The sequence below is a fragment of the Nylanderia fulva genome, unplaced genomic scaffold (assembly GCF_048542155.1).
Source record: "Nylanderia fulva isolate GAGA-0341 unplaced genomic scaffold, ASM4854215v1 Scaffold34, whole genome shotgun sequence".
In the NCBI taxonomy this organism is placed as follows: Eukaryota; Metazoa; Arthropoda; class Insecta; order Hymenoptera; family Formicidae; genus Nylanderia; species Nylanderia fulva.
The window spans coordinates 638,455-660,037 of NW_028190411.1; the positions used below are offsets into that span (position 1 = coordinate 638,455).

The 21,583-nt window shown below is 33.9% G+C and overlaps 4 protein-coding genes across 7 annotated transcripts; 2 read left to right on the forward strand and 2 right to left on the reverse strand.

Moving 5' to 3' along the window:
• Positions 1-1,199: 1,199 nt before the first annotated feature.
• LOC114937497 (calpain-7) lies at positions 1,200-5,865 on the reverse strand. 3 transcript variants are annotated; one of them, XM_029310978.2, is made up of 13 exons: positions 5,765-5,865; positions 5,356-5,623; positions 5,118-5,281; positions 4,806-5,016; positions 4,407-4,729; positions 4,175-4,307; positions 3,602-3,792; positions 3,292-3,519; positions 2,884-3,128; positions 2,569-2,777; positions 2,278-2,486; positions 1,939-2,168; positions 1,200-1,836 (listed from the first exon to the last, which is right to left on the reverse strand). In XM_029310978.2, exons 2-13 carry the CDS (start codon positions 5,546-5,548, stop codon positions 1,695-1,697), a joined length of 2,478 nt encoding a protein of 825 aa, XP_029166811.1. In that variant the 5' UTR covers positions 5,549-5,623; positions 5,765-5,865; the 3' UTR covers positions 1,200-1,694. The 3 variants fall into 3 exon arrangements, with proteins under 3 accessions (XP_029166811.1, XP_029166810.1, XP_029166812.1); XM_029310977.2 differs by having other exon boundaries at positions 5,356-5,627; XM_029310979.2 differs by lacking the exons at positions 5,356-5,623; positions 5,765-5,865 and having other exon boundaries at positions 4,806-5,033; positions 5,118-5,179.
• A 133-nt stretch (positions 5,866-5,998) lies between these two features.
• On the forward strand, positions 5,999-9,875 carry LOC114937495 (uncharacterized). The gene is made up of 4 exons (XM_029310975.2): positions 5,999-6,224; positions 6,476-6,786; positions 6,893-7,552; positions 7,637-9,875. The coding sequence occupies exons 2-4, from the start codon at positions 6,526-6,528 to the stop codon at positions 9,407-9,409; spliced, it is 2,694 nt and encodes an 897-aa protein (XP_029166808.2). The 5' UTR covers positions 5,999-6,224; positions 6,476-6,525; the 3' UTR covers positions 9,410-9,875.
• A 623-nt stretch (positions 9,876-10,498) lies between these two features.
• On the forward strand, positions 10,499-14,076 carry LOC114937529 (ADP-dependent glucokinase). The gene is made up of 5 exons (XM_029311025.2): positions 10,499-10,899; positions 11,395-11,682; positions 11,767-11,903; positions 11,981-12,429; positions 12,710-14,076. Exons 1-5 carry the CDS (start codon positions 10,568-10,570, stop codon positions 12,950-12,952), a joined length of 1,449 nt encoding a protein of 482 aa, XP_029166858.1. The 5' UTR covers positions 10,499-10,567; the 3' UTR covers positions 12,953-14,076.
• LOC114937530 (uncharacterized) lies at positions 14,069-21,572 on the reverse strand. 2 transcript variants are annotated; one of them, XM_029311027.2, is made up of 9 exons: positions 21,383-21,572; positions 20,691-21,016; positions 20,428-20,556; positions 19,790-19,955; positions 19,483-19,661; positions 19,034-19,411; positions 18,535-18,640; positions 17,246-17,364; positions 14,069-16,981 (listed from the first exon to the last, which is right to left on the reverse strand). In XM_029311027.2, the coding sequence occupies exons 2-9, from the start codon at positions 20,988-20,990 to the stop codon at positions 14,735-14,737; spliced, it is 3,624 nt and encodes a 1,207-aa protein (XP_029166860.2). In that variant the 5' UTR covers positions 20,991-21,016; positions 21,383-21,572; the 3' UTR covers positions 14,069-14,734. The 2 variants fall into 2 exon arrangements, with proteins under 2 accessions (XP_029166860.2, XP_029166859.2); XM_029311026.2 differs by having other exon boundaries at positions 19,483-19,664.
• Between the last annotated feature and the right edge of the window lie 11 nt (positions 21,573-21,583).

Below are 21,583 nucleotides of genomic sequence, written 5' to 3' on the forward strand. Positions count from 1 at the left end.
ATAGATGTTCCATAGATTATTTATTTTTCACACATTTAACCAGATAAATGTACTAACATATCTCTATATGAAATTTTAGCTTCCTAATTGACTTCACGAATGTCATACGAACTCTTTTCTGTTAAAATATTTGCTGAATTTTTTAACAATATATAATATCTCATCATGTATTATATATACACATCGTTTCAATCTATTTTTATAATAATACAAAAAACTGGTACTATACAAACATTATTGAAAGGCTACCGATCTGTAATCTTTCATGCACGGTTAAGAGAATAGAAGTTTCTCTTTAACTAATTTTAAATTATCTACATAAAAAGAAAGATATAGCCATTTTTTCTTACCATTATTTGCAAAATTTTCTACTAATTAAAATGGATTTATATTCTTTTGATAATGCATGAAAGAATAAAAAAAATGAATTATATATATATATATATATATATATATATATATATATGTATGTATGTATGTATGTATGTATATATATGTATATATAAATCTATCTTTATGTCGATATATAATAAGTTTATAATTTGGCAAGATAAATTAAAATTAGTAAGAATGACATTATATAAGAAAGAAGGAAAAAATTAAATATGCTATTAATACATATATATTATAAAGCATGTACATATTAGAAAACAATATTAGTGTGCATAAGTAAATTATATTTTTCCTGATTTACATTTTGCAACATGTGTATGTGTGCGCATGCACACACAAAATCTCTATAATTTATTATACATATATTACACATTATATAACAAAATCAAAATTTTATGCAGATAACAAATTAAGTAGTTACATTTATGAATACATCAAAGTAAAAAAAGATAATTCAATAAAAAGATGCAAAAAATATGAGCACACAAAAACAAATTTCTGATGATAGTAGGTAAAAAAAAAATAAAATGATTATGTATATTACATATATAAAATGAATTTGATACAAATGTCAAAAGTTATAAATTTTCTTGTTATTTAACTTGAAATAATTGTGCACTTGTCTTGCAAATATGAAATGCACAACACAACTATTTTTTACATGTATGCAAATGAAAGTATCTTTAATTGAATATATGTGTTATATATCAATGTCTTTATAATTGCAATAACAATATTATACATTGAACTATTTTTCCAAAACTTGCTCAGTATATTGTGCGTGTCGATTAAAAACAAGTAATAAATAAAGTTTATTAAAATTTATTATTTTAAATACATTTATATCAGTCAAAGTTTTAGACTGTAGTGCCTTGTACATAGTCTCCCCATATATAAGCGCAATCATGTTAAATATAAAATATCTAAATTACGTGCTGTATAATTTCGCTTCTAAAAAGTATTAATGGCATATAAACAAATGCAGAAATATAATTAGCCTTACAAATCTTGATGGTAATATTATTATAGATGTCTAGTCTCGTTTATACTTTTGGAATATAAAATAAAATTGTTGCAAAACAATTTTCCTACAATTTTTCTTTCCTGAGTTATTTATTTTACAATTACAAAATAATTAATCGTAATTAGAAATTTAATATTTATATATATACATACATATATATATGTATGTGTATTTGTGTGTATGTATATATACATACAGTAAATAAAAAATGTTTAGATAAAATAAGAATAGAAATAGATGCAATATAAAGTTATAGTTCAACAATTTATTTAATTTGCTAAAGAAGTTGAAGCTGTAAATTACAAGATGACTTAGAAATTAAAAAGAATGGTCCTTCCTGACCAGGTATGTATGTTGAGGGAATAATATGATATGTTCCTGCTGGTACATCTTGCAGTTCCAAATATACAAATCCGGATCTGTAAATAGGAATAAAGATAAATCACAAATTCTTATTCAAAAATATATAAACACGAAAAATATTTTTTATAGAGATGTATGCAAAATATTAAAGTACAAACCTAAATGCTCCAGAAGTTTTAGTTTGAAATGCAGTCGTTGCATTTACATCATTTAATACAACGGTATTAATGTCAAAGCCTATTTGATACTGTTTAGGTCCTTTCAAAATAATTAATAAATAATTATTATTATTAGCACTTTCGAGTATTATTTGATATCGTGGATTATTCGTGTATGTCGGATGATTGCCACATCCTCCTGCTGTAATACCCTTCCATTGACCTGTTACCTGTCACAGATTATATTAATATGTACATATAAAATATTAATCTATTTAGAAATTTAGTTAGAGAAAGAAAATATAATTTTAGAAAAATGTCTTAAAAAGAAAGGTATACCTCTTTTTCATATTTAAACAATTGAGGTATTTTTTGCAATATGAATCGACATGTTCCATATGCACGAAGTGTATAATAGATTGTATTCGTTTTCTCATACTGAGATATGACCAAAGTATATTTTGTGTCACTTTGCTCTCCAAGTTTGATTTTACACAAATAATGCGGGCTATTTATTTTCACACCCTCAATATATGGCGGTGGATCATCTAGATAATTTTTATCATATAACTATCATTACTAGCTAATAATATAAAATTGAAAAGAAAAAAAAATCAAATGTATGCTTACATGGATAATACACTCTTTTTCCGTCATGACGATAAATTAAAACTGTGATATATTCCTGATTTTGCCGGAAATCTGCTATATCTGTAATATGCCTTGTAAGAAGTATCCAAATAGCACCAGATCCTTTGCTAAGTACTTCTAATGAAAATTGTGGATTATCACCAATATTATATGCGTCCTTTACAGGTCCAATACCAGCTTTCCACATTCTGTAATAAAATAGAATTATTCTCTGAACACATGTTACTGCTGTGATAAAAAGAGAGTAACTACGACTACATAATACATAATACAGATACCAAAAAAGTGACTTACTGATGTATGCAATAAGTATAATTAAAGAGTCCTGGATTCCAGTTTAAATAAAATACATCAAAGAATCGACATATACTATCATAATCAATCCAAAAAACACCATTATCAAATTCCGAAGCAGATTCTGGATCGTAGTTCAAAGCTTCCTTCAAAGCTGAAGTCCAATGTTTTATATCGAGTTCCGAATAATTGCCCCTCCATCGCAAATGGGACCATGGATTTTTTAATTGTAATAATCTTTCTCCCTACATGTAATAATACCATTTAAATTAAATACTTAATTTTTCTAAATTTACTAAATTTACAAATCTATAAGACAAATCTATTTAGAAAAGCAGATTGTTATTTGTATTGTGTACTGGAAGATATGTTTAAAACAGATATTAACTAAATAGTTTTTTTGCTTACATTAATCTTTTTCACGTCAAGAACGGCATATGCATGACTCGGTACAAGGCCCGTACGATCTGCATCCAAATCCGATAACTCTCCTGTGGCTACAGTGACTAGTACATCTCCTTTATGAAGTCGTAATAATAAAGTATCAAAGAGATTATCCTTATTAAAATCTGCTTCATTTGGTCTTATCGCCCATCTTTCGGGTATCCAGCCAGTTAAGGCATGTAAATCTATATTCTATACAAAAACAAATGTAATTATATTAAAATAATAATAATAATTATAGAACAAATTAGTAACTGAATGTAAGGAAACTTACACTGTTTGATCCAGGAAAATCATAACCACCCATTACTTTCATATAAGCCTTTTCGAGCAATGAAATCCATAGTTCTCCACGATTGCTAGAGTAGGAACAGAGTAATTGGTTGTATCGGCTTACAGGCAGAAGATCATCTATTATTACTTTACGTGGAATGCCATTGATGTGTAGTTTCACCATGTATTTTCCTAATATTACATGTGTTTATCATTTCTAAAATATACTATATAAATCTATTGAAATACATGCATTTTTTTTTATTTAATTATGCACAGAACAAATTCTCGTATGAACAATAAATGTGCTTTTTAAAAGAATATTTTAATTGCAAATTTAATTGAAAAAAAATATACTATTATTATTATCAAAATTTAAAATTTGTGTTTGTATGAAAAATAAATTATAAACAAAATCATAAGAGGGATATGTGTAAGTGTTTGTACCAAATGTATCTTCTCCATGTAATTTAATGTAAGCATCTTAAGCATAATAGACCATGTACACTATTAATAATACTTATGTTTTATCATCCTACAAATCAATTAAAATTAATAAACTATAAATAATTACCAAATGGGTTATATATAGGCTCCTTCTGTTTATTCTTGGGATAAATAATGGATGTTATAAGTCTTCTCCCAAACTTTTTTTCATATTGAGCACTCACAGCAAGCGAAGCAACAAAAGAACAGTCAGAAACTACCTAAAATGCAAACAATTAAATGTCAACATGCTACATACTAAAAAAAAAAAAAAAAAAAAAAAAAAAAATTTCTGCAATACTTTTAAGTTTAAAACTAACTGTCTGTTTTATGCTGAAGTAGTCAACATGATGACCGATGACCATTTTAGGATCAGAATATAATTCTTCTGGTCGACGAAAACCAGCAAAATCAGGCTTTTGCTTTGGTGCTAGTTCTAATAATCCATCCTTGTCAGTAAATGGAATATGATATTGAAATTTTTCAGCAAGATCAATATTCATAAATGGTACAAACTCATGATCATTTATGTGAGAGCTGTAAAGCAATACTCTTTTCTCCTCTTCAGTATAATTGGTATTACCACCAGTTACTTTCAGATGAGCACTGCTTCCCCGATGAAGCGAAGGTTTAGCATTTCTTACTAAAATTTATTTAAAAATAGATAGATAACGTTTTTCTTATGTAGCTCTCTTTTTGTCTTTATATATTTATATTACCTGGAGTAGTTGATGTATTTACTGGTTGTTCGGGTTGTATTGGTTGTTCAATACTTGGAAAATTAGTTTCTGGTACAGATGGTAGTTTAGCAAGACTTTTCATAATACTGTTATCCTCAGTAGCTTTTATTCCTTTTAATGATTCTGCTCGCTCGACAGCAACTCTAACAAGATTTGTCAATTTTGCTTTTACATCTGCATCAACAGTTTTCTGCAATATCATGTAGACTGACAATGAGATATATCATTAAATATCATATAAGAATTAAGTTAATACTTTTATATAATAGTTGTTAATAAAAATATACTTACTGTACTAAGACCAAGTTCAGCAGCATCAGTGTATAACTTTATTGCGATATCTTTTAAACCTGCCTCATCCGCATCCAATGCTTGGTTCATGAGAAATTTACATCTTTGTAACTCAGACTGATGTAAAGGTTCTGGCTTATGACTCTTTTGTTCCTCCTCATGAACTAAAAATTTCACAAATTATTATATATATGATTTGCACTTGCAACAAATTTCTACATCATCGCATCCAACTCACTAAGATGCTGTATTGATGACATCCTCTCTCGGTAATCTGAAATCTTTTCTCCATACATGTCATCCAATTCCAATTTAGTAAGAAGTTTTACAGCAATATCATAATAATACAAGGCTTGTTTATATTGGCCATTTCTGTCAGATTGCACAGCTCTGCCAGCAGCAAGTAGCGCATCATCTAATGTTTGTGCCATTTTAGTGACGTAGAATGGCAATAAAATTAGAGAAATCCAGGAAATCCAAACTTAATTGACGATGAAATCGCTTTGCTGCCTTAAGTACATATATAAAATTAAAAATTTTTTTTTAATTCACGTGGATTAAAAATTATAAACATAAGAATAGAATAAAGTACCAGAAACTAATAAAACAGTATCAAAAATAGAATAAAAGAGATCATGTTTACATACGTATAGATAAGAAATCCGAATTTCCTAAAATTACGTAAAATCAATTAATAACAAAGTAATTTCAGATTTTTTAATCAACAATAAAAAAAGTGCAGTTTTCAGATTAGAAAACTGCACTTAATGTGTACATACATTACAAAAGTGTAATTGGAATCAACATAGTTTATGGTTAAACTGTGGAATCAATGTCAAACGAAATATTTGAGTTACCTCTCTAGCTAATTCAATTTTCATGGCGGAATATCATGAAAACTCGCCTCGAGATGTAGACAATAAATTTCTATATCAAATCAACCTGCTAAAAAGTTGACATATCGGAATTGCACAAAATCGGACGTATCGCGAGTTATTTTGTGAAATAATAAAATGTACGAGAAAATATGGAACATTTATTTCTGTAATTTTATCAAACGATGTGACTAGGAATTGATGCAGGTTGGAGTTGTGTAACAGATGACAGGTTAATAATTTACTTGAGAACCAATTAACATTTCTATTACACCGGCTTGCTAATCTTTTTTTAATGAAGAAAAAGTCTACAGACGTACAAAAAAATGTAGAAACAATTTACAAAAGAATGAAAATTGTTTTAATATTTTTATTCGTATGTTTTACAATAAAGAAGAAATTTTCTGATTAAGCTTTATAAAATGCCGGTTTTTTTAAAATCAAAACAGTTTATTTAATAAGTTATATAATAAATAATTGCAGGAAATAATAGCACTGAGTAGCATAAAGGAAAATAATATTGGACACAACACATGACAAAAATAAGAATGAATAAAGAAATGCCATTAAATGTAGAATGGATGCCACAAAATGCATATGTGCGCAATTCTTTGGATCATTTGCTGCCAGGTGAACGCAATCAGCGTAATTTTGTATTTGTAAAACAGGAAACGGAATTCTTCGAAAGTGCATTAAATTCACAATCGGTACAAAACACAGTTGTGCATTTGCAAGTTTCATCTAAAGAGAAGGATAAAGAGATCAAGCAAGAAAGCAGTCATTTGGATGCATTAGTAAGATTTGATCTTTAACTTTTTATATATGTGTAACAATTTCTAATGTGCAAATTTTGTATATGTGTAACAATTTTTAATGTGCAAATTATATACTTATTTTCAGTCTTGTCAAATAGGATCTCTAAATCAATCTCCTCAAAAACTGAAAGATGGTTCTGAGAGATTATATAATAGAGGTCGAATTGATATAATAGAAATGACAGTAGAACCGACATTTTGTTATAAATATTTTTTTGTTTATGAAAATCAACCATCCAAGTTTGTTGTATTAAGAGCTCTCTACAATAACACGGCCAAAGAAGTTGCAAAGAATTTGTTAGATGTATTAGCGATTATAGGGGCACCACGAGTGCTACAAAGTGGTAATGGACGTAAGTTTGCCGAACAAGTTGTACATGAGCTACGCTTATTATGGAAAGATTCTCTCATAATGCATGGGGATGTACCTAAGTGTGAAGTTAGCTGCAGGGATTTTAAAAGCTTGCTTGAATCCTGGATGAGAAAAAATCCTACTAGGGCCTGGTGCGAAGGACTGAATTCCATACAAATTCTTCACAACTCGACATACCATTGTCAGAATGATAAAGTTCCATGCGACATATTATTTGGACGAAATGTACGCGAAAACTTTCAAAGCCTCTGTATAGAAAAAGATACAGAAAGCCTATGGACAGAGGAAGAATGGATCAAACATTTGTCACATAAGGAAAATAGAGATATAATTACAACAAAAGATACACAGAAGACATCGGATAATATCAATGTAATAATACTAATATGTAATGTATATATTATTATCAACATGAAATTATATTCTGATTAATTATTATTATTTTAAATGTTCCAGCATTGTGAAGAAAACGACAATGTACAAGAAAGGTGCAATCAGAAGGCATTTTCGAGAAGTGACAATATAAATGGCTTTAGTTTTGTCAATGTAAAGAATGAATCTTCCACGAGCAATGCACGTGTAACGGAGTCAACGAGTAGAAGTGAAATAAATGTAGGAAAAACCGAATTGAAAATCGAGAGTACGCAATTTCTCAAGTGTAAGTATTGCCAGAAGCAGTACATGAAGCTGGGACATTTGAAGAACCACATGAGAACTCACAAAACACCACGGGTTCTCCGATGCAAATTGTGCAGTAAAACATTCAGCGTCCCAAGATTATACGCGAAGCACATGAAACAGTCTCATGGGCAAGATAACTTAGCTGGCGAGGAAGAGGAGATAACGGTTAGTAGAAATACTAGAAGCAACGACGCAGCGAAGACTCTATCTAATGAAAGATCTGAGAGTAGAACGGTACACAATGAATTATCCAATCTCGAGACGACGAACGAAAATTGCGACGTGTCGCTGGACAATACAGAAACTTCCAGCAAGACTACTAAGATTTCGAGTCATATCAGCAGACAAAAGTCATCCACAGAGAGTCGGAGCGTATCGAAGATACAGTCCACCTTACAGTGTACATATTGCGAGCAAAAGTTTAGCTTCCCCAGCGTGCTGGAGAGGCACATGCGATCGCACACAAACGAACGACCTTACGTGTGCGACGTGTGCAACAAAAGCTTCAAGCAGCTGGGTCATCTCAGTCAGCACTCACTGACGCATCAGGATTATCGTTCGTTCCAGTGCACGGTATGCGGGGTAAAGTTCGACTCGTTGGACTCGCTGAAGCAGCACGCGCATTCGCACAAGGGCGACGCGACGACAACCACGACGACGATGCCCAAGATCCGCGATGTCTATCGGCTGTTCGAGTGTGACAACTGCAAGAAGGTATTTACCACGAAAAGCGTCTTGGAGCGGCACATATTCACGCACACGCAGGAGCGTCAGTACGACTGCAAGGTCTGCGGGAAACGTTTCAAACAGGCTGGCCACGTCAAGTCGCACATGCTGGTCCATACTGGCGAACGCCGTTTCCAGTGCACCGTGTGCTCGAAGCGCTTCAGCCTGTCGAACTCGTTGAAGAAGCACATGTACGTGCACAACGGTGAGAAGCCGTATCAGTGCGACGTATGCGGGGCGCGTTTCCTGGAGAAGCGCAATCTCAATGGCCACTTGTTGACTCACACCAACGAGCGTCCGTATTGCTGCAAGATCTGCGGGAAACGGTACACCCTGGCGGACACTCTGCGCCGTCACGTGAGCGCCGCCCACGAGGACGGTCGTACTTATCAGTGCGAGATCTGCGCGAAAATGTTCAAGCAGCTGGCGCATCTTTCGGTTCACAAGAAGGTGCACAACGACGAGCGGCCGTTCCAGTGTCACCTTTGCGAGAAGAACTTCAAGCACAAGAATGTGCTCAAGTCGCACCTGGCGATCCACGCGAACGTTAGGCCGTTCGAGTGCGACGTGTGCAAGGCCACGTTTGTCAGGAAGACGAATTTGCAGACGCACATCTCGTCCGCGCATATGAACGAACGTCCGTATGCCTGTACCATTTGCGGTAAGCGTTTCAAACAGATCAGTCATCTCAACGGCCACGTGGTCGTGCACAGCAACCTGATGCCCTACAAGTGTGACTACTGCGACCGCCGCTGCAATCGACTGGACAACCTAAAGAAACATATGCGTCTCCATACAACAAGGAGTCTGAACAAGGAGTGAAAGGAACCTGAAGAACCTGTATTAGTCGTAGAATGTGGAATTAATTTTAAAAAATTCCACGAATGAGATTATCAATGTCGAATCTTTTTTCTGGCACAAAGTTTAATCTTTATCTTCTAGACGAACGTTATATTTATTATATAAGTATTAATATTAATTGATATTATAAAAAATATAATATTATAATATTATATAATAATAATATAATAATATTATAATAATATTAATTAATAAAAATTAATATTAATCTCGAAAATTTATGTGTAAACTATTGGTTCTATGCAAGTTCCTCCAAGAACGAGATCTCATAGCTAATGAGATGATTGAAGTAATAAGAGACGTTTGCTGTGGATGGATTAAAAAATATTTTGTTTTTTTTCTTTTATACGACGTTGTTGCTGATATTGTAAAAGATTATTTGTATAACTTTTAATATCGTTTTAATTATATTTATAATTATGCCTCATATTGCTAATTTATAATTTTATTTATACACTTTATATGATACATATTTTATTTAATATGTAATACGTTTCAGGTATTTTTATATATATATATATATATATTCTATGTGTGTTGCGTGATATATAATTGTACAATATTTTTTTTTGCTTGAACAATTTATTACAAAATTTTGACTAATATTTTAGATTTTATATTATTTTCTTGATAAGCTAAAAGCTATATTTGAATTTTATATCTATAAAATTTCTGAACAAATATATATATACATATATGTGAAAATATGTAACTATATGTAAGCAAAACTTTTTTATCATAGACTATTTTATACACTATAGCATATGTGTACTTAGTAGACAGAGATAAAAATATTTAATAGGAAGATTAATTATGCAATATATAATATAAGTTATCATTTTTTAAAATAAATCATTGTAATAAAAAATGTTGTATTATTTATTATATGTCATACTAAATAAGAAACATTTTATGTAAAAAAAGAGAGAGACTATAATTTTTTGTAATTATAATTATTTATATATTATAATCTATTATATATATTTTTTTATATTATATTTTATTATCTCTCGTAAATTGCGCAATATACATATGCATACTTCGCGGTCAACTGAGCATGGTCAGTTGATCAGTCGTGCGTGAACTGTCGCTGCGCGTGGGTGTCTTTTTGTATGCAATATGGGGTACAAGAGAGGGTTAAGATTCGGGACCTTTTTCACCGTGCTGATCGTCCTCGCGGCGATTTATTATCGTAACAACGAAAACGTCTTGCAGAAACGACTCCTAACTCTCTTGCACGGTCTCGAGAGACTCGAAAACAAACACGTCATTACTAGAACGCCGAAAGTTGCCGTAGGTTATGGCGTGTGCACCGACGTCTTCATCGACGCGAAACACCTGCTCAAGTACTCGGACGAAGTCGGTCGGCCTGAACACTTCGACGAGATCAACACCGAGCTCGAACTGCTCAAGAGCTTCGCTTATTACTTTCGCTATGGAGCAGCGGCCGAGTAAGTCCTAGGAGTCATTTTTTCACATCCAGAAGATTCTATAAAAAAAAAAAAAATATATATATATATAGCATATTAAACTCGCACATACGTTTAATAATCGAATTTATATATATAATTAAATAAATAAATTTATATATATATATGTAAATTATATAAATTATATATATATATATATATATATAAAATTTATATAATTATATAAATATATAATTATTGTGGAATATGTCGATATTATTTAAAGTGTATATCAATAATGTATATCTATAGATATATAAATTAATTGCAATCAGGGATAAAATGTGGATTGCAAGAGCAGTTAATTGAAAAGAATCAATCGAAACTTATTTTAAACTCATTCATTAGTGTTTTCCAATATTTCAAATCAGTGGACAATAATAAGATGTTTCATTATAAATCATTCTGTACATTGCATATTATTGTAAGTCTTGATACATCTACCTTGTTGAAGATGACAAAAACTTTCTTTTATAGACGCTACATGGCGAACAGAACATTATTCGATGAGCTGGTGTCGAAGGCGCGTTCGTTTCCTTCATCATACTCGACAATCGGAGGAAATGCAGCAGTTATGGCGATGCGATTCGCACGAGAGGGATGTGATGTGACCCTTGCAGCTAAACTGACCAGGTCCTTGCATCAGATGATTCCACAGGTGATAAATGTTGTAGGCGGCGAGGTAAAACGTGACGACATTCACCTCATCTTGGAATATAAGCATGGCGAGGTATGGGGTCCTTATTCTAGTGCAAGAGCAAACAGGTATGTACCGATGGATGAATGTATAAAATTGAGTATACTAAACAGAATAACATAATCTATTTTTTAATGAGCCATTTTTCTTAGATATATTATCCACAACGACTTGATTAATCCAATGATCAGCTCATTCGATGCCTTTGACAAAGTTTTGAGGACTTATGATCCCGATTTATTAGTAGTCAGTGGCCTCCAAATGATGGATAATTATCCATTTCAAGAAGGTAATTTTTTCTATCAGCAAAATTTCTTTTCTTTTTCATGCCTTGTGGTTGTAGATGACTTTCAGTTTACTTTACAGACAAACGAAAGAATCTTTTGCTGAACGTCAAGAAACAAATGTTGGAACGGTCGAGTTCTACTAGAATTCACTTTGAGATGGCTTCGTTCGCCGAGGATAAATTACTCTTCGAGCTGTGTGATCTGGTGGTTCCGTTCGCCGATAGTTTAGGGATGAACGAGCAGGAGATAGCGAATCTGTACAATACTATGTATTATGGCAATATTTCATTGGTCGCGGACTCGACTCCGAGAGTCGCGACGGTGTTGGATCAGATGAGAACGTTATTCAAGCTCATACGCTTAAGAGGCAAGTCGATCGCGAACGCTAGAGAGCTCACGAGGATTCATGTGCATACATTAGCGTATCAAGCTATATTTACTGTCAAGAATTCCATCTGGAAATACACAATGGCAGCTGCAGCCAAAGCGTCGTTGACTGCACATAGACATGTATGCGCATCAAGTAACGTAAGTATCAGAATTCATGAAGTAAAATATGAGTGATTTACAAAAATTATTTGTACATTTATATTCGTCTGAATCATATTTCTCTTTTGAAAAAAATAAATAAAAATAAAAATTATGTTTTTGAATATTTATAGCATTTATATTACTTTTATTTTTTTATGTTATCAGTGTGCTAAAGTATGTTATCAATAGTGTTATCAATTAAAGTATGTTATCAATTGTGCTATATCAGGATTATTCTTATATCCGATGATTTTGAAATGCTTTCATTTTTGTACAGGTTGATGTCAAGAAAGCGATGCTGATAATGGACGATAGTTTCTCGACGTCAATTGTTGATGGTACGCGAATACCATTGAACGTCGACAAACCAGTGTCCTGTTGGGACGAGATACTGAAAACGGAGCAGGAGGATATTCCTATTCAAGTGTGCGTCGCACCTGTATTGGTTTGCACAGAAGCTAGTCAGACAGCTGGTGGTGGAGACAATATTTCCAGCGCAGGCCTAGTACTTCAGATCTAAAATCCATCGATGCAACGTAATCGTTTAAGTATATACCGTATTACGAATCATATTCCTCCTTTCCCATCGCGCGAATTGAAATCCTAATTCGTTTGACGCTCATTCCACGCTAGTTTTTACATTCCACTCGACTGGAAATTAGAGACTGGACACACACACACACACATATACGATTTTGTTACACATTATTGAAGGATTTGAAGCACTATTTAATTCTATGCACTTGTATGCATTTTATCGTATTATAATATTCTGCCTATTACGATTGACAACGATTTTGGTACTAATGCCTACGAACATTATTGTTACTCTCGCATTTGTAAATTAATTTTAATCGAAAGAGAAGTTTATATATGTATATTACACTACTGTTCAATATTATATAAGCTAATTGCAGTGCGTTGTGGTAGATTAAATGTTTTCATAAAAATGTAATTAAGACGATCGTGAAAATTATGTTGAAATTTTTGAAAGTACTAAAAAAATTCGGAATAGAAATAGATATTGATTAATTTAATAGCATGTGACATGTATTTCGATAGCAATAGTTCAACAATTACGCATCAATAGAGATTCTTAGATACGATATATACGACTTTAAAAAAAACGAAGGCAATGTGATATTATTTTAAGGAATTGTAAGACTAAAGTAAGTCTCTAAAAAAAAAAAGAAGAGAGTAACGAAGAAAGACAAAGTGATTATTATTTATAAAAAGAATGATTTCGGAAAATGTCATATCTACGAATTTTCATTCCAATATTTAAGTCTCTACTAGCGAATTCAGTCTGCACTAGTGCATATTAAAAGCTGTACTGAAATATCTATATTCAATATAAATATGAATGATAAATTATTTGTACTGCTAATTGTAAGTAACAATTACGATTATTATTGTTACTCTAATTATTTAAAATGTCTATCTTTTTATATGTAATTTATATGTAATAGCCTTTAGTGCAGTCAATTCGTTATACGAGTCTTATAAACAAATCTTAATTGTATCAATGTTTGTTTTACATTTGAAAGTGTTATATATATATATATATATGGCGCAAACCTGAAAGTTACCAATTTGCAATATCAAAGAATATTTAATTAATATATTACACAATGTGTGATATTATATGTTCTTTTTATTAATTTTACACTTCTCGTCCTCTGATGTACATAATTGATAACATCCGATTAACGCTAGATTGTCCAGATTACTTGCAGATTTTCAACGAGTGTTTTTTGTAGTACATTTTATTAATACACAGTTGAAAATTAAAATAGCACATGTTAATTGTTGCTAATGTTTGCCGATATTAACATTAATTGCACAATAATCTATAATCACGAATACAAAAAAAGAAACTTGAAAACATTATGAGACGAAAAAGACGAGATGTGAACGAGATAACATTACTATCTAATGGACAATATTTGTAAGTTTTACTGCATATCGTTAAGTAATCTTTACAGACCGTGCACATCATATACTCACAGTATTTCAGGACCATTTATTGTAGCTGTTTCTTTCTTTTTTTCTTTATTTTTTATCACATATTTGTTTTTATTAAGATAGTTACATAATTGATAATTACTAATGAAGTACTTATCACGTCGTCGAGATGAGCGAAAAATGACGGATCAACGATATAACGGATCTACTCTTTCTAGTACAAAGTAGGAAATCTTAATGTGTCAAGTTTTTAGTTAAGAAAGTTTGCTCATTAATACAAATCTCGAGAAATGAATCTTTTCTGCAACCAAGTCATAGAAATCTTTGCGAGCGCGATTTAAAGGATCGTATCTCCCTCGTCGATGCCCAACATGCGAAGATCATCGGGTCCGGGTTGAGTATCCGCCTCTGCTTCCGTTTCCTGCATAATTTCAGGTGGTGGTTGATCCATGTATTCAGGTCCATATCCTACACAACCCAACATACTATACATCGATGAATACATGAGACTGGACTCCTGTTGATTCTGCTGCTGCTGTTGCTGTTTGGTCTCTGTTGTCTCCTCTTTAGGGAAGATTATGTTTAGAGCCTCCTGCAGATCATCCGGCAGCGGAATGCTTGGATCCGCTGAACGTTTCTCCGATGGCTCCGGTATATCAGATACGTCGGAGTGCGATGGTGCACCAGCTACGCTGGAGTCCACCATTGTTGCCGGTAATGGTGGCGGCGGTGGAGGCGGATTCTGCGGATGGCTTTGCACGAAACCAGCGGCGCTTGGAATCGGTGGTGGCTGCGTCGTCATAAAGGCAGGCGGCGGCACGGCCTGACGAGGAGAGAACCTTGGTGGCACTTGAACGAACGGCGGTGGATTCGATATGAACGGCGGAGGCGGTCGTGTAAATTGCGGTGCTGCACTTTGTACCGCTGCTGGCGGCGGTCTATTATGCACACCTGATTGTTGTTGACTCGGCGTGAAGCTGGGCGGCGGTCTGTTCAGTGGCGGTGGTGGATGCGGGGGTAGCGGCAATTTCGACACGCTAGACGTTTGTTGCTGTTGCTTCTGCTGTTGTTCCACTATCGGCTGTTCTTCTATAACTGTCTCTTCGGACTGGTCGTCTATCTCCATGTCGACCACTTGTTGCGTGGGTTTACTCTCGTTTAACACGGGCGGTGGAGGTGCCACCAAGATCTTCATAGGCTGGTTAACAGTCTTACTTGTCAATGATGAAATCGCCGCACTGCCGTTATTATTATTCAAGTTCACCGGAGTGGCTAGCTTAGTGATATGCACGACACCCGGTGGATTGATAATCTCGTTGGGTACTTTCGGCGTGTCCTCGAATTTGCTCTGTTGATAGGGTAATGGAGTTATGTCCTTCTCCGGTAACTTGGGCTCCTCGGTTTTCTTCTTGAACAGGGGTAATCTGCCGATGAAGGGTAACTTGCCCTTGGCAGCCATCTGTGGTGCGGACTTTTTACTCAGGACGTTGCCTTTCTTCGACTTAGAGTCGCTTGATTTCTTTTCGAACTTGGACTCGTCATTCGACGAGTTGTCATCCCCTCGTCTGTCCTTGCCGTATTTGTCATAGTTTCTCTTTGGACTGCTATCGCGCCAATTTCTGTCACGTCTCGGAGAATCGTTGCTATCTCTGTCTCTATCTCTCTTTCGACGATCGTCGTAGTAATCGCGATCCCGATCCCTTTCTCTGTCCCTATCGCGATCCCTATCTCGTCGGCTTCTTCTCTCGTATCTGCTGCTGTACTTGCGATCACGATCGTCCTTATAGCGATCTCTGTCACGATCCCTTTCGTCCTCTTTGTCCATTGATTTACTTTCAGGCGGCTTCACTGTCATGTTTACCTGTTGCTTCGTCCAGAATCCCATATGCGGCTTCGGCATCTCTTCCGGCTTTGGCAGCTCGATAGGTTTGTTCGTGATTGGCTGCTGCGATTGCTTCTCCTCTTCCTTCTTTATCCAGAATGATTTCGGCGGTTCCTTCGGTCCCCAAGCTTCCAAGTCCTCTGATTTCTTCGAATAGCTCTCTTGTTGTAAGTCTTCCTCTTCTTCCTCCATCTTATCTTGATTTATTTTGCGACTCTTCATCTCTTCTTCCTGCTTGGCCTTCAATTTATCCCTGATCGAATTCAGAAGCTGTCTGTCATCCACTTCCGATGGATGCTGCTCGGGTAACGGTGATGGATTCATTTGCGGCGCCTTCGACCAATTGTGTCCCTTCAGCTTTAAACGCTGATAATCTATTTCCTCATTAAGAATCGCCTGTGTCGAGGCCTTCATCTTGTTTCGCATCGCCACACGTATACTCTTGGTGGTATCCTGATCAGATTCGGTGTCGGAGTTCTCGGATTCGCTAGATGTATCACTAGCGCTGCTTCTGTTTCTGCGTTTCTTGGCCTTCTTCGACTTCTTCTTGTTCTTCTTAGACTTCTTCGACTTCACCGGTGGATCGTCGTCTTTCTGCTTTTGTAATTCCAATTGTATTTGCTTATGTTTTTCCTCAGAAAACGCTTTTTCTCGATCAGCCATCCAATCCGTTTCCCAGTGTGGATTTTGCTCCACGAAACGCTAAATGGTACATTATTTAATTAAAATAATTGTTATATACCAATTCAATTATATCGGAGTAATACAAGATCTAACACTTTTTATTAGATTTTAATATTAATTTTTTTAGACTTACTATTTTAATTATAGAAAATTTTAAACTATTTTGATTAAAGAAGTAATTTAAAAAGTATAATTTATAATTGAAATTTTAAGTATAATGATCTTTTATGAAAATTCTTAATATTATATTATATTCAAACATCACATGTTTAGATTACTTACAGAAAAGTTTTCAGAGTGACGTTTAGACTTCAGGTGTAGACTGGCACAATGAAGATCTCCTATCCAGGATTCGCAGAGTTTGCAATACCAAGCCGTCGACGCGCTGAAGAATTGCAGCCCTATAATCAAATAAGTCTGCAGTTAGCATTATTCAAGCTTTGAAACAGGTAAGCATTGTAAGTTCATAAAGAATGACCTTATATTCTGCCACGAAACATTCATGTCACTGGAAACAAAAATAATATATTAAAAGATGTGTTTGAGGTAAAAGATACATATAATACTAAATTTAGTCTTGCACGTAATCCCACGATGATCTGTGGAAAAACAGAAGGAGAAGGAAGAAAAAATGAATTTTATTTCTCATAAAATTATATACATGATACAAATAATAATGCATTATAAGTATATACAGCTAATTAAATATATGTATGTATATGTACATTATACTTTTATATGAATATACTGCAACAGTTGTTTTCAATCTAATTCTCAAGATATAAATGTTCTTTACTGTTAAATATACATGACTTTTTTAATTATATGATAATTGTATACTGATATAAGAGTTTAAAAGAGCATTTGCAGTATATTTTACAAATAATTGATACAACTTGTTGCATAAATAAATTAATATAATATTAAAAAAATACACATTTTCAATATATAAACCATAATGATAGCTCTTTCTTTGCATAACTTCACCAAAACTTTACACAAATGTGTACATACATCTCAGTTTATAAAACAACACAAAATATTTTATGTATTATATATTATCTTATATATCATTACTTTTTGTTGAGCAATACACTCCACTATAAGATCTTGATATATAAAGATCTAGTCCTGAAGATAGTTGTCAACATACCTAAATTGTGTAAATGTAATTGCGAAACATAAAATTGTAAGAAACATGTAGTGACACGAAAAAGTGACATTGATTGAAAGTCGCTCGGAAAGTGTGCTTCTTGAATCCGGCTAAATTCCATGGCTGTGGTGTTTTTCGACGTTGCTAGAAAATTTGTTGCCGACAACACCGAGACTTACACGATATATTTTTATTCACATATGTTGTATAATACAAGTTAAATTGATTTTAATCTTTTAAGCAGCATTACATGTTAGATGATATTCGCGAATGCTTTAACTTACTTAGGGCGAACAAATTTTCAAGCAACTCAAAGTGAATGTTGACCTCTTCAATACATACCGAACACCACAGTTATTCTGTGCACAAGCTACGGAATTATTTTCTATTAGTAATTATCCACTGTAATTGATCTTACCTTTAATAGGTGTTCTTTTCGTCGGCAGTCCGGAATAATAGGGTACTTCTTTCTCTGTTCCTTCACCATTTCGCTCATGCCATGGCATATCAACAATCTTGCGTTCCTATTATAGAATAGAATATAAATAGTAAAAGGCAGACTTGATATCAGATGCAAGAAACTCGGTACTGGTTCTTTTCTTTTATAATTATTGATATATATGGTACATAAAAAATTACGGTATGTACCAAGTACCTGCTTGTCGTGATCATTACTGTGTAATATATCATCCAGTTTACAAATATAGTTTGAACTACAAATATACACAGTCTTAATTAAATCCATTTGTTCTTTCATTACATAAAAAGAAATATGTATATATATTTTTTTCTTCTACCTGTTCTAGCAACAAGTATTATTTATAAAAGAACCTCTACTTTATTTTCTCCAATGTTTAATTATTTCAAGATTGATTCTATTTTACGACATGACTGTATTGCTAGAAAATATTACTTACTAAACAAGCCTCTTTGTGTTCATTGCTATGTAGATGATTTAAATATTCCTTTGCTGTCTTAGGAAAGATATCGCAGACTTTACACCAATGCATTTCGGGATCGTAGTGAACAAAATTGTACATTGGCTTATCCTCCGATGATCTTCTCTCCCTAATATCTCTTTCCGCTTTGGATTCCTTATCTGTATCGGAAGCCGATGTTCTATCGGGTGAAGGAGACTTTCCTTTCGGAAAATCTTCTTTCGGGCTTCTCGAACGTTTACTTAATTCTAATTTACACTTGCTCTTCAGGTCATCCGCAGTGACTTCATCACCGATGATGCCAGTGAGCATATCAATGACATTATGAATAGATTTCATTTTATTTTGTATCTCGACCTGTAACATTTAATTCAGATTAATATTAGCCACCAAAATAATACCAACAGTCACATATATATATTATTTACCTGCAATTTTTGATTTTCTTTTATAATTCGGTTATTTTCGCGTCCACCCTCTTTGCCTATCTCGTCGCACTGTTGACGCAGAATTTCCAGTTCACGTTGCAGAGCAGCAGATTTTAGAACATATTCCTCTCGTTGTTTAGCCAATGTTGCTTTTTGTTGTTTTACTTCAGCTGCGATTGCTGCTAAATATTTAATTTAAAGAAAATTTAAAGATTATGTAAAAAAACATTGATTTTTTCATTATCAAACAGAGATTAGAGATTCATCGAATGAACATAGAATATACAATGAAATCAATGTTGCACACCTTCTTTTTTAACATCCTCAGGTCTTGTTAAAGATGTCACTAAACCAGAAGAACCACTGTCAATCGGCCTTGATGACTCTTGTTGAGATGTCAATGATGGAGGCGGTGGTGCTTGCTGATTGTTATACGACTCTTGACTTCCCTGCCAGTTGGGTGGTGGATAATCCTAACAGAATAAATACGACTAACCAATCTCGAGTCGTTCAACAACACTCTTATCGACCCTTACCTTTATCGAGTGGTACTCAAATGAGGACCTTGCCTAATACATGAAGTCTTCAAGTGATAACGATCTGGTCAATATTATAGATTTCCAAGATTGGTATAAATAAAATAAATAACGCGGATTTCATACTTACTAGGAGTTCACAGTCGTAGTGCGGGGAAATATAATTATAACATTCCAAACGGATAAGAACGCTACCGAATATAAATCATAATCGGTAGCACGATTTTTGAAATGCTTTGCAAATGTGTGCATAATTTTTAAAATTCACAAGAATACATGCTTTGCCTGAATATTTGCATATGCATCTACAATGTTTATATTGTTTCAACACACCATATATAATTACACCCTTCCCTTAAATAAAACTAAGACACCAATTGCATTAATCCTTTTTGCAAATAAAACTTACACTTCGATAGCCAGCAGGCTGCTGATAACTGTAGTCATAACCTGTGCCATAGTTGTAACCATAGTTGTTATATCCTTGATTGTAAGCAGATATAGGTGGTGGTGGCTGACTTGTATTTGGTGGAGGTGCCTGCAAAAAAAAAATATAAAGCAATTAATACAAAAGATATAATATATAATATCAATCAATACAAGCACATTAACAAGATACAGATTTCATTGGTGTTTATATATAAGTCCAGCAATCTATAAAGCTATTTATACCTGGTATTGATTATGTACTGCTGAAACATAACCGGTAGAATTGCTTGGATTCGGTACAGCACTCTGGGATTGAGGTGGCGGAGGTTGTTGCTTCCAATTGTCCTGCGACCTACTGGATTCCTTCCGTCTCCTGTCTCTGGAACTCGAACGGGATCTTCTGTCTCTAGATCGAGATCTGCGATATCTAATTCGTCTCGGAGATGGCGATCGATCGTACTTCCTCCTTCTCCTGGCGTGCGAGGAATCATCCGAGTCTGCGCTGGGACTCCTAGGACCCTTGCGCCTGGATTCCGACTCCATACCTAATGGTAGCTCCCAAGTCTTGCCTGATATAAATATAATTTATCACTTATTACAATATTTAATTACACGTCGTAAAAATTAAGGATTTTATGTATTTCGTTTATCAAATAAAATAATTAATGGGCTTGGTACAAAAATGAGTTAAGTCCATATGATTAATAAGTCATCTCGAGACACGTGATTTCGTTAAGCTCGATTTTATAAATTATTTTTTGTGGCTTTACTCCTAAAATCGGAGCTGTCTTGCGACAGGCATTAAATATAAAAACACGCGGCATCTATTGCAGCCATTGTTATCCTCTCGTCGAGTCTGCATGCATGCATGCATGCATTCATGCATGCATTCATTCATTCATCAGCATCATTGGAAATGTTATCACGCTGCTCACCTCGGTCGAGAAGTTTCCGATCTGTCAAATTTTAGGTGGGAGACGTACAATTCGTTGAAATCTCGTCAATAATCGCTAAAAAATAGCGATGGCACTCAACATGCCTCAACAATTCACGAATAAACCAGGATGTAGCGGACACGAAGATAACGTGATGATGGCGTCGGCTTGCACGAACAATGCGTAACCTAGATGGAAAAA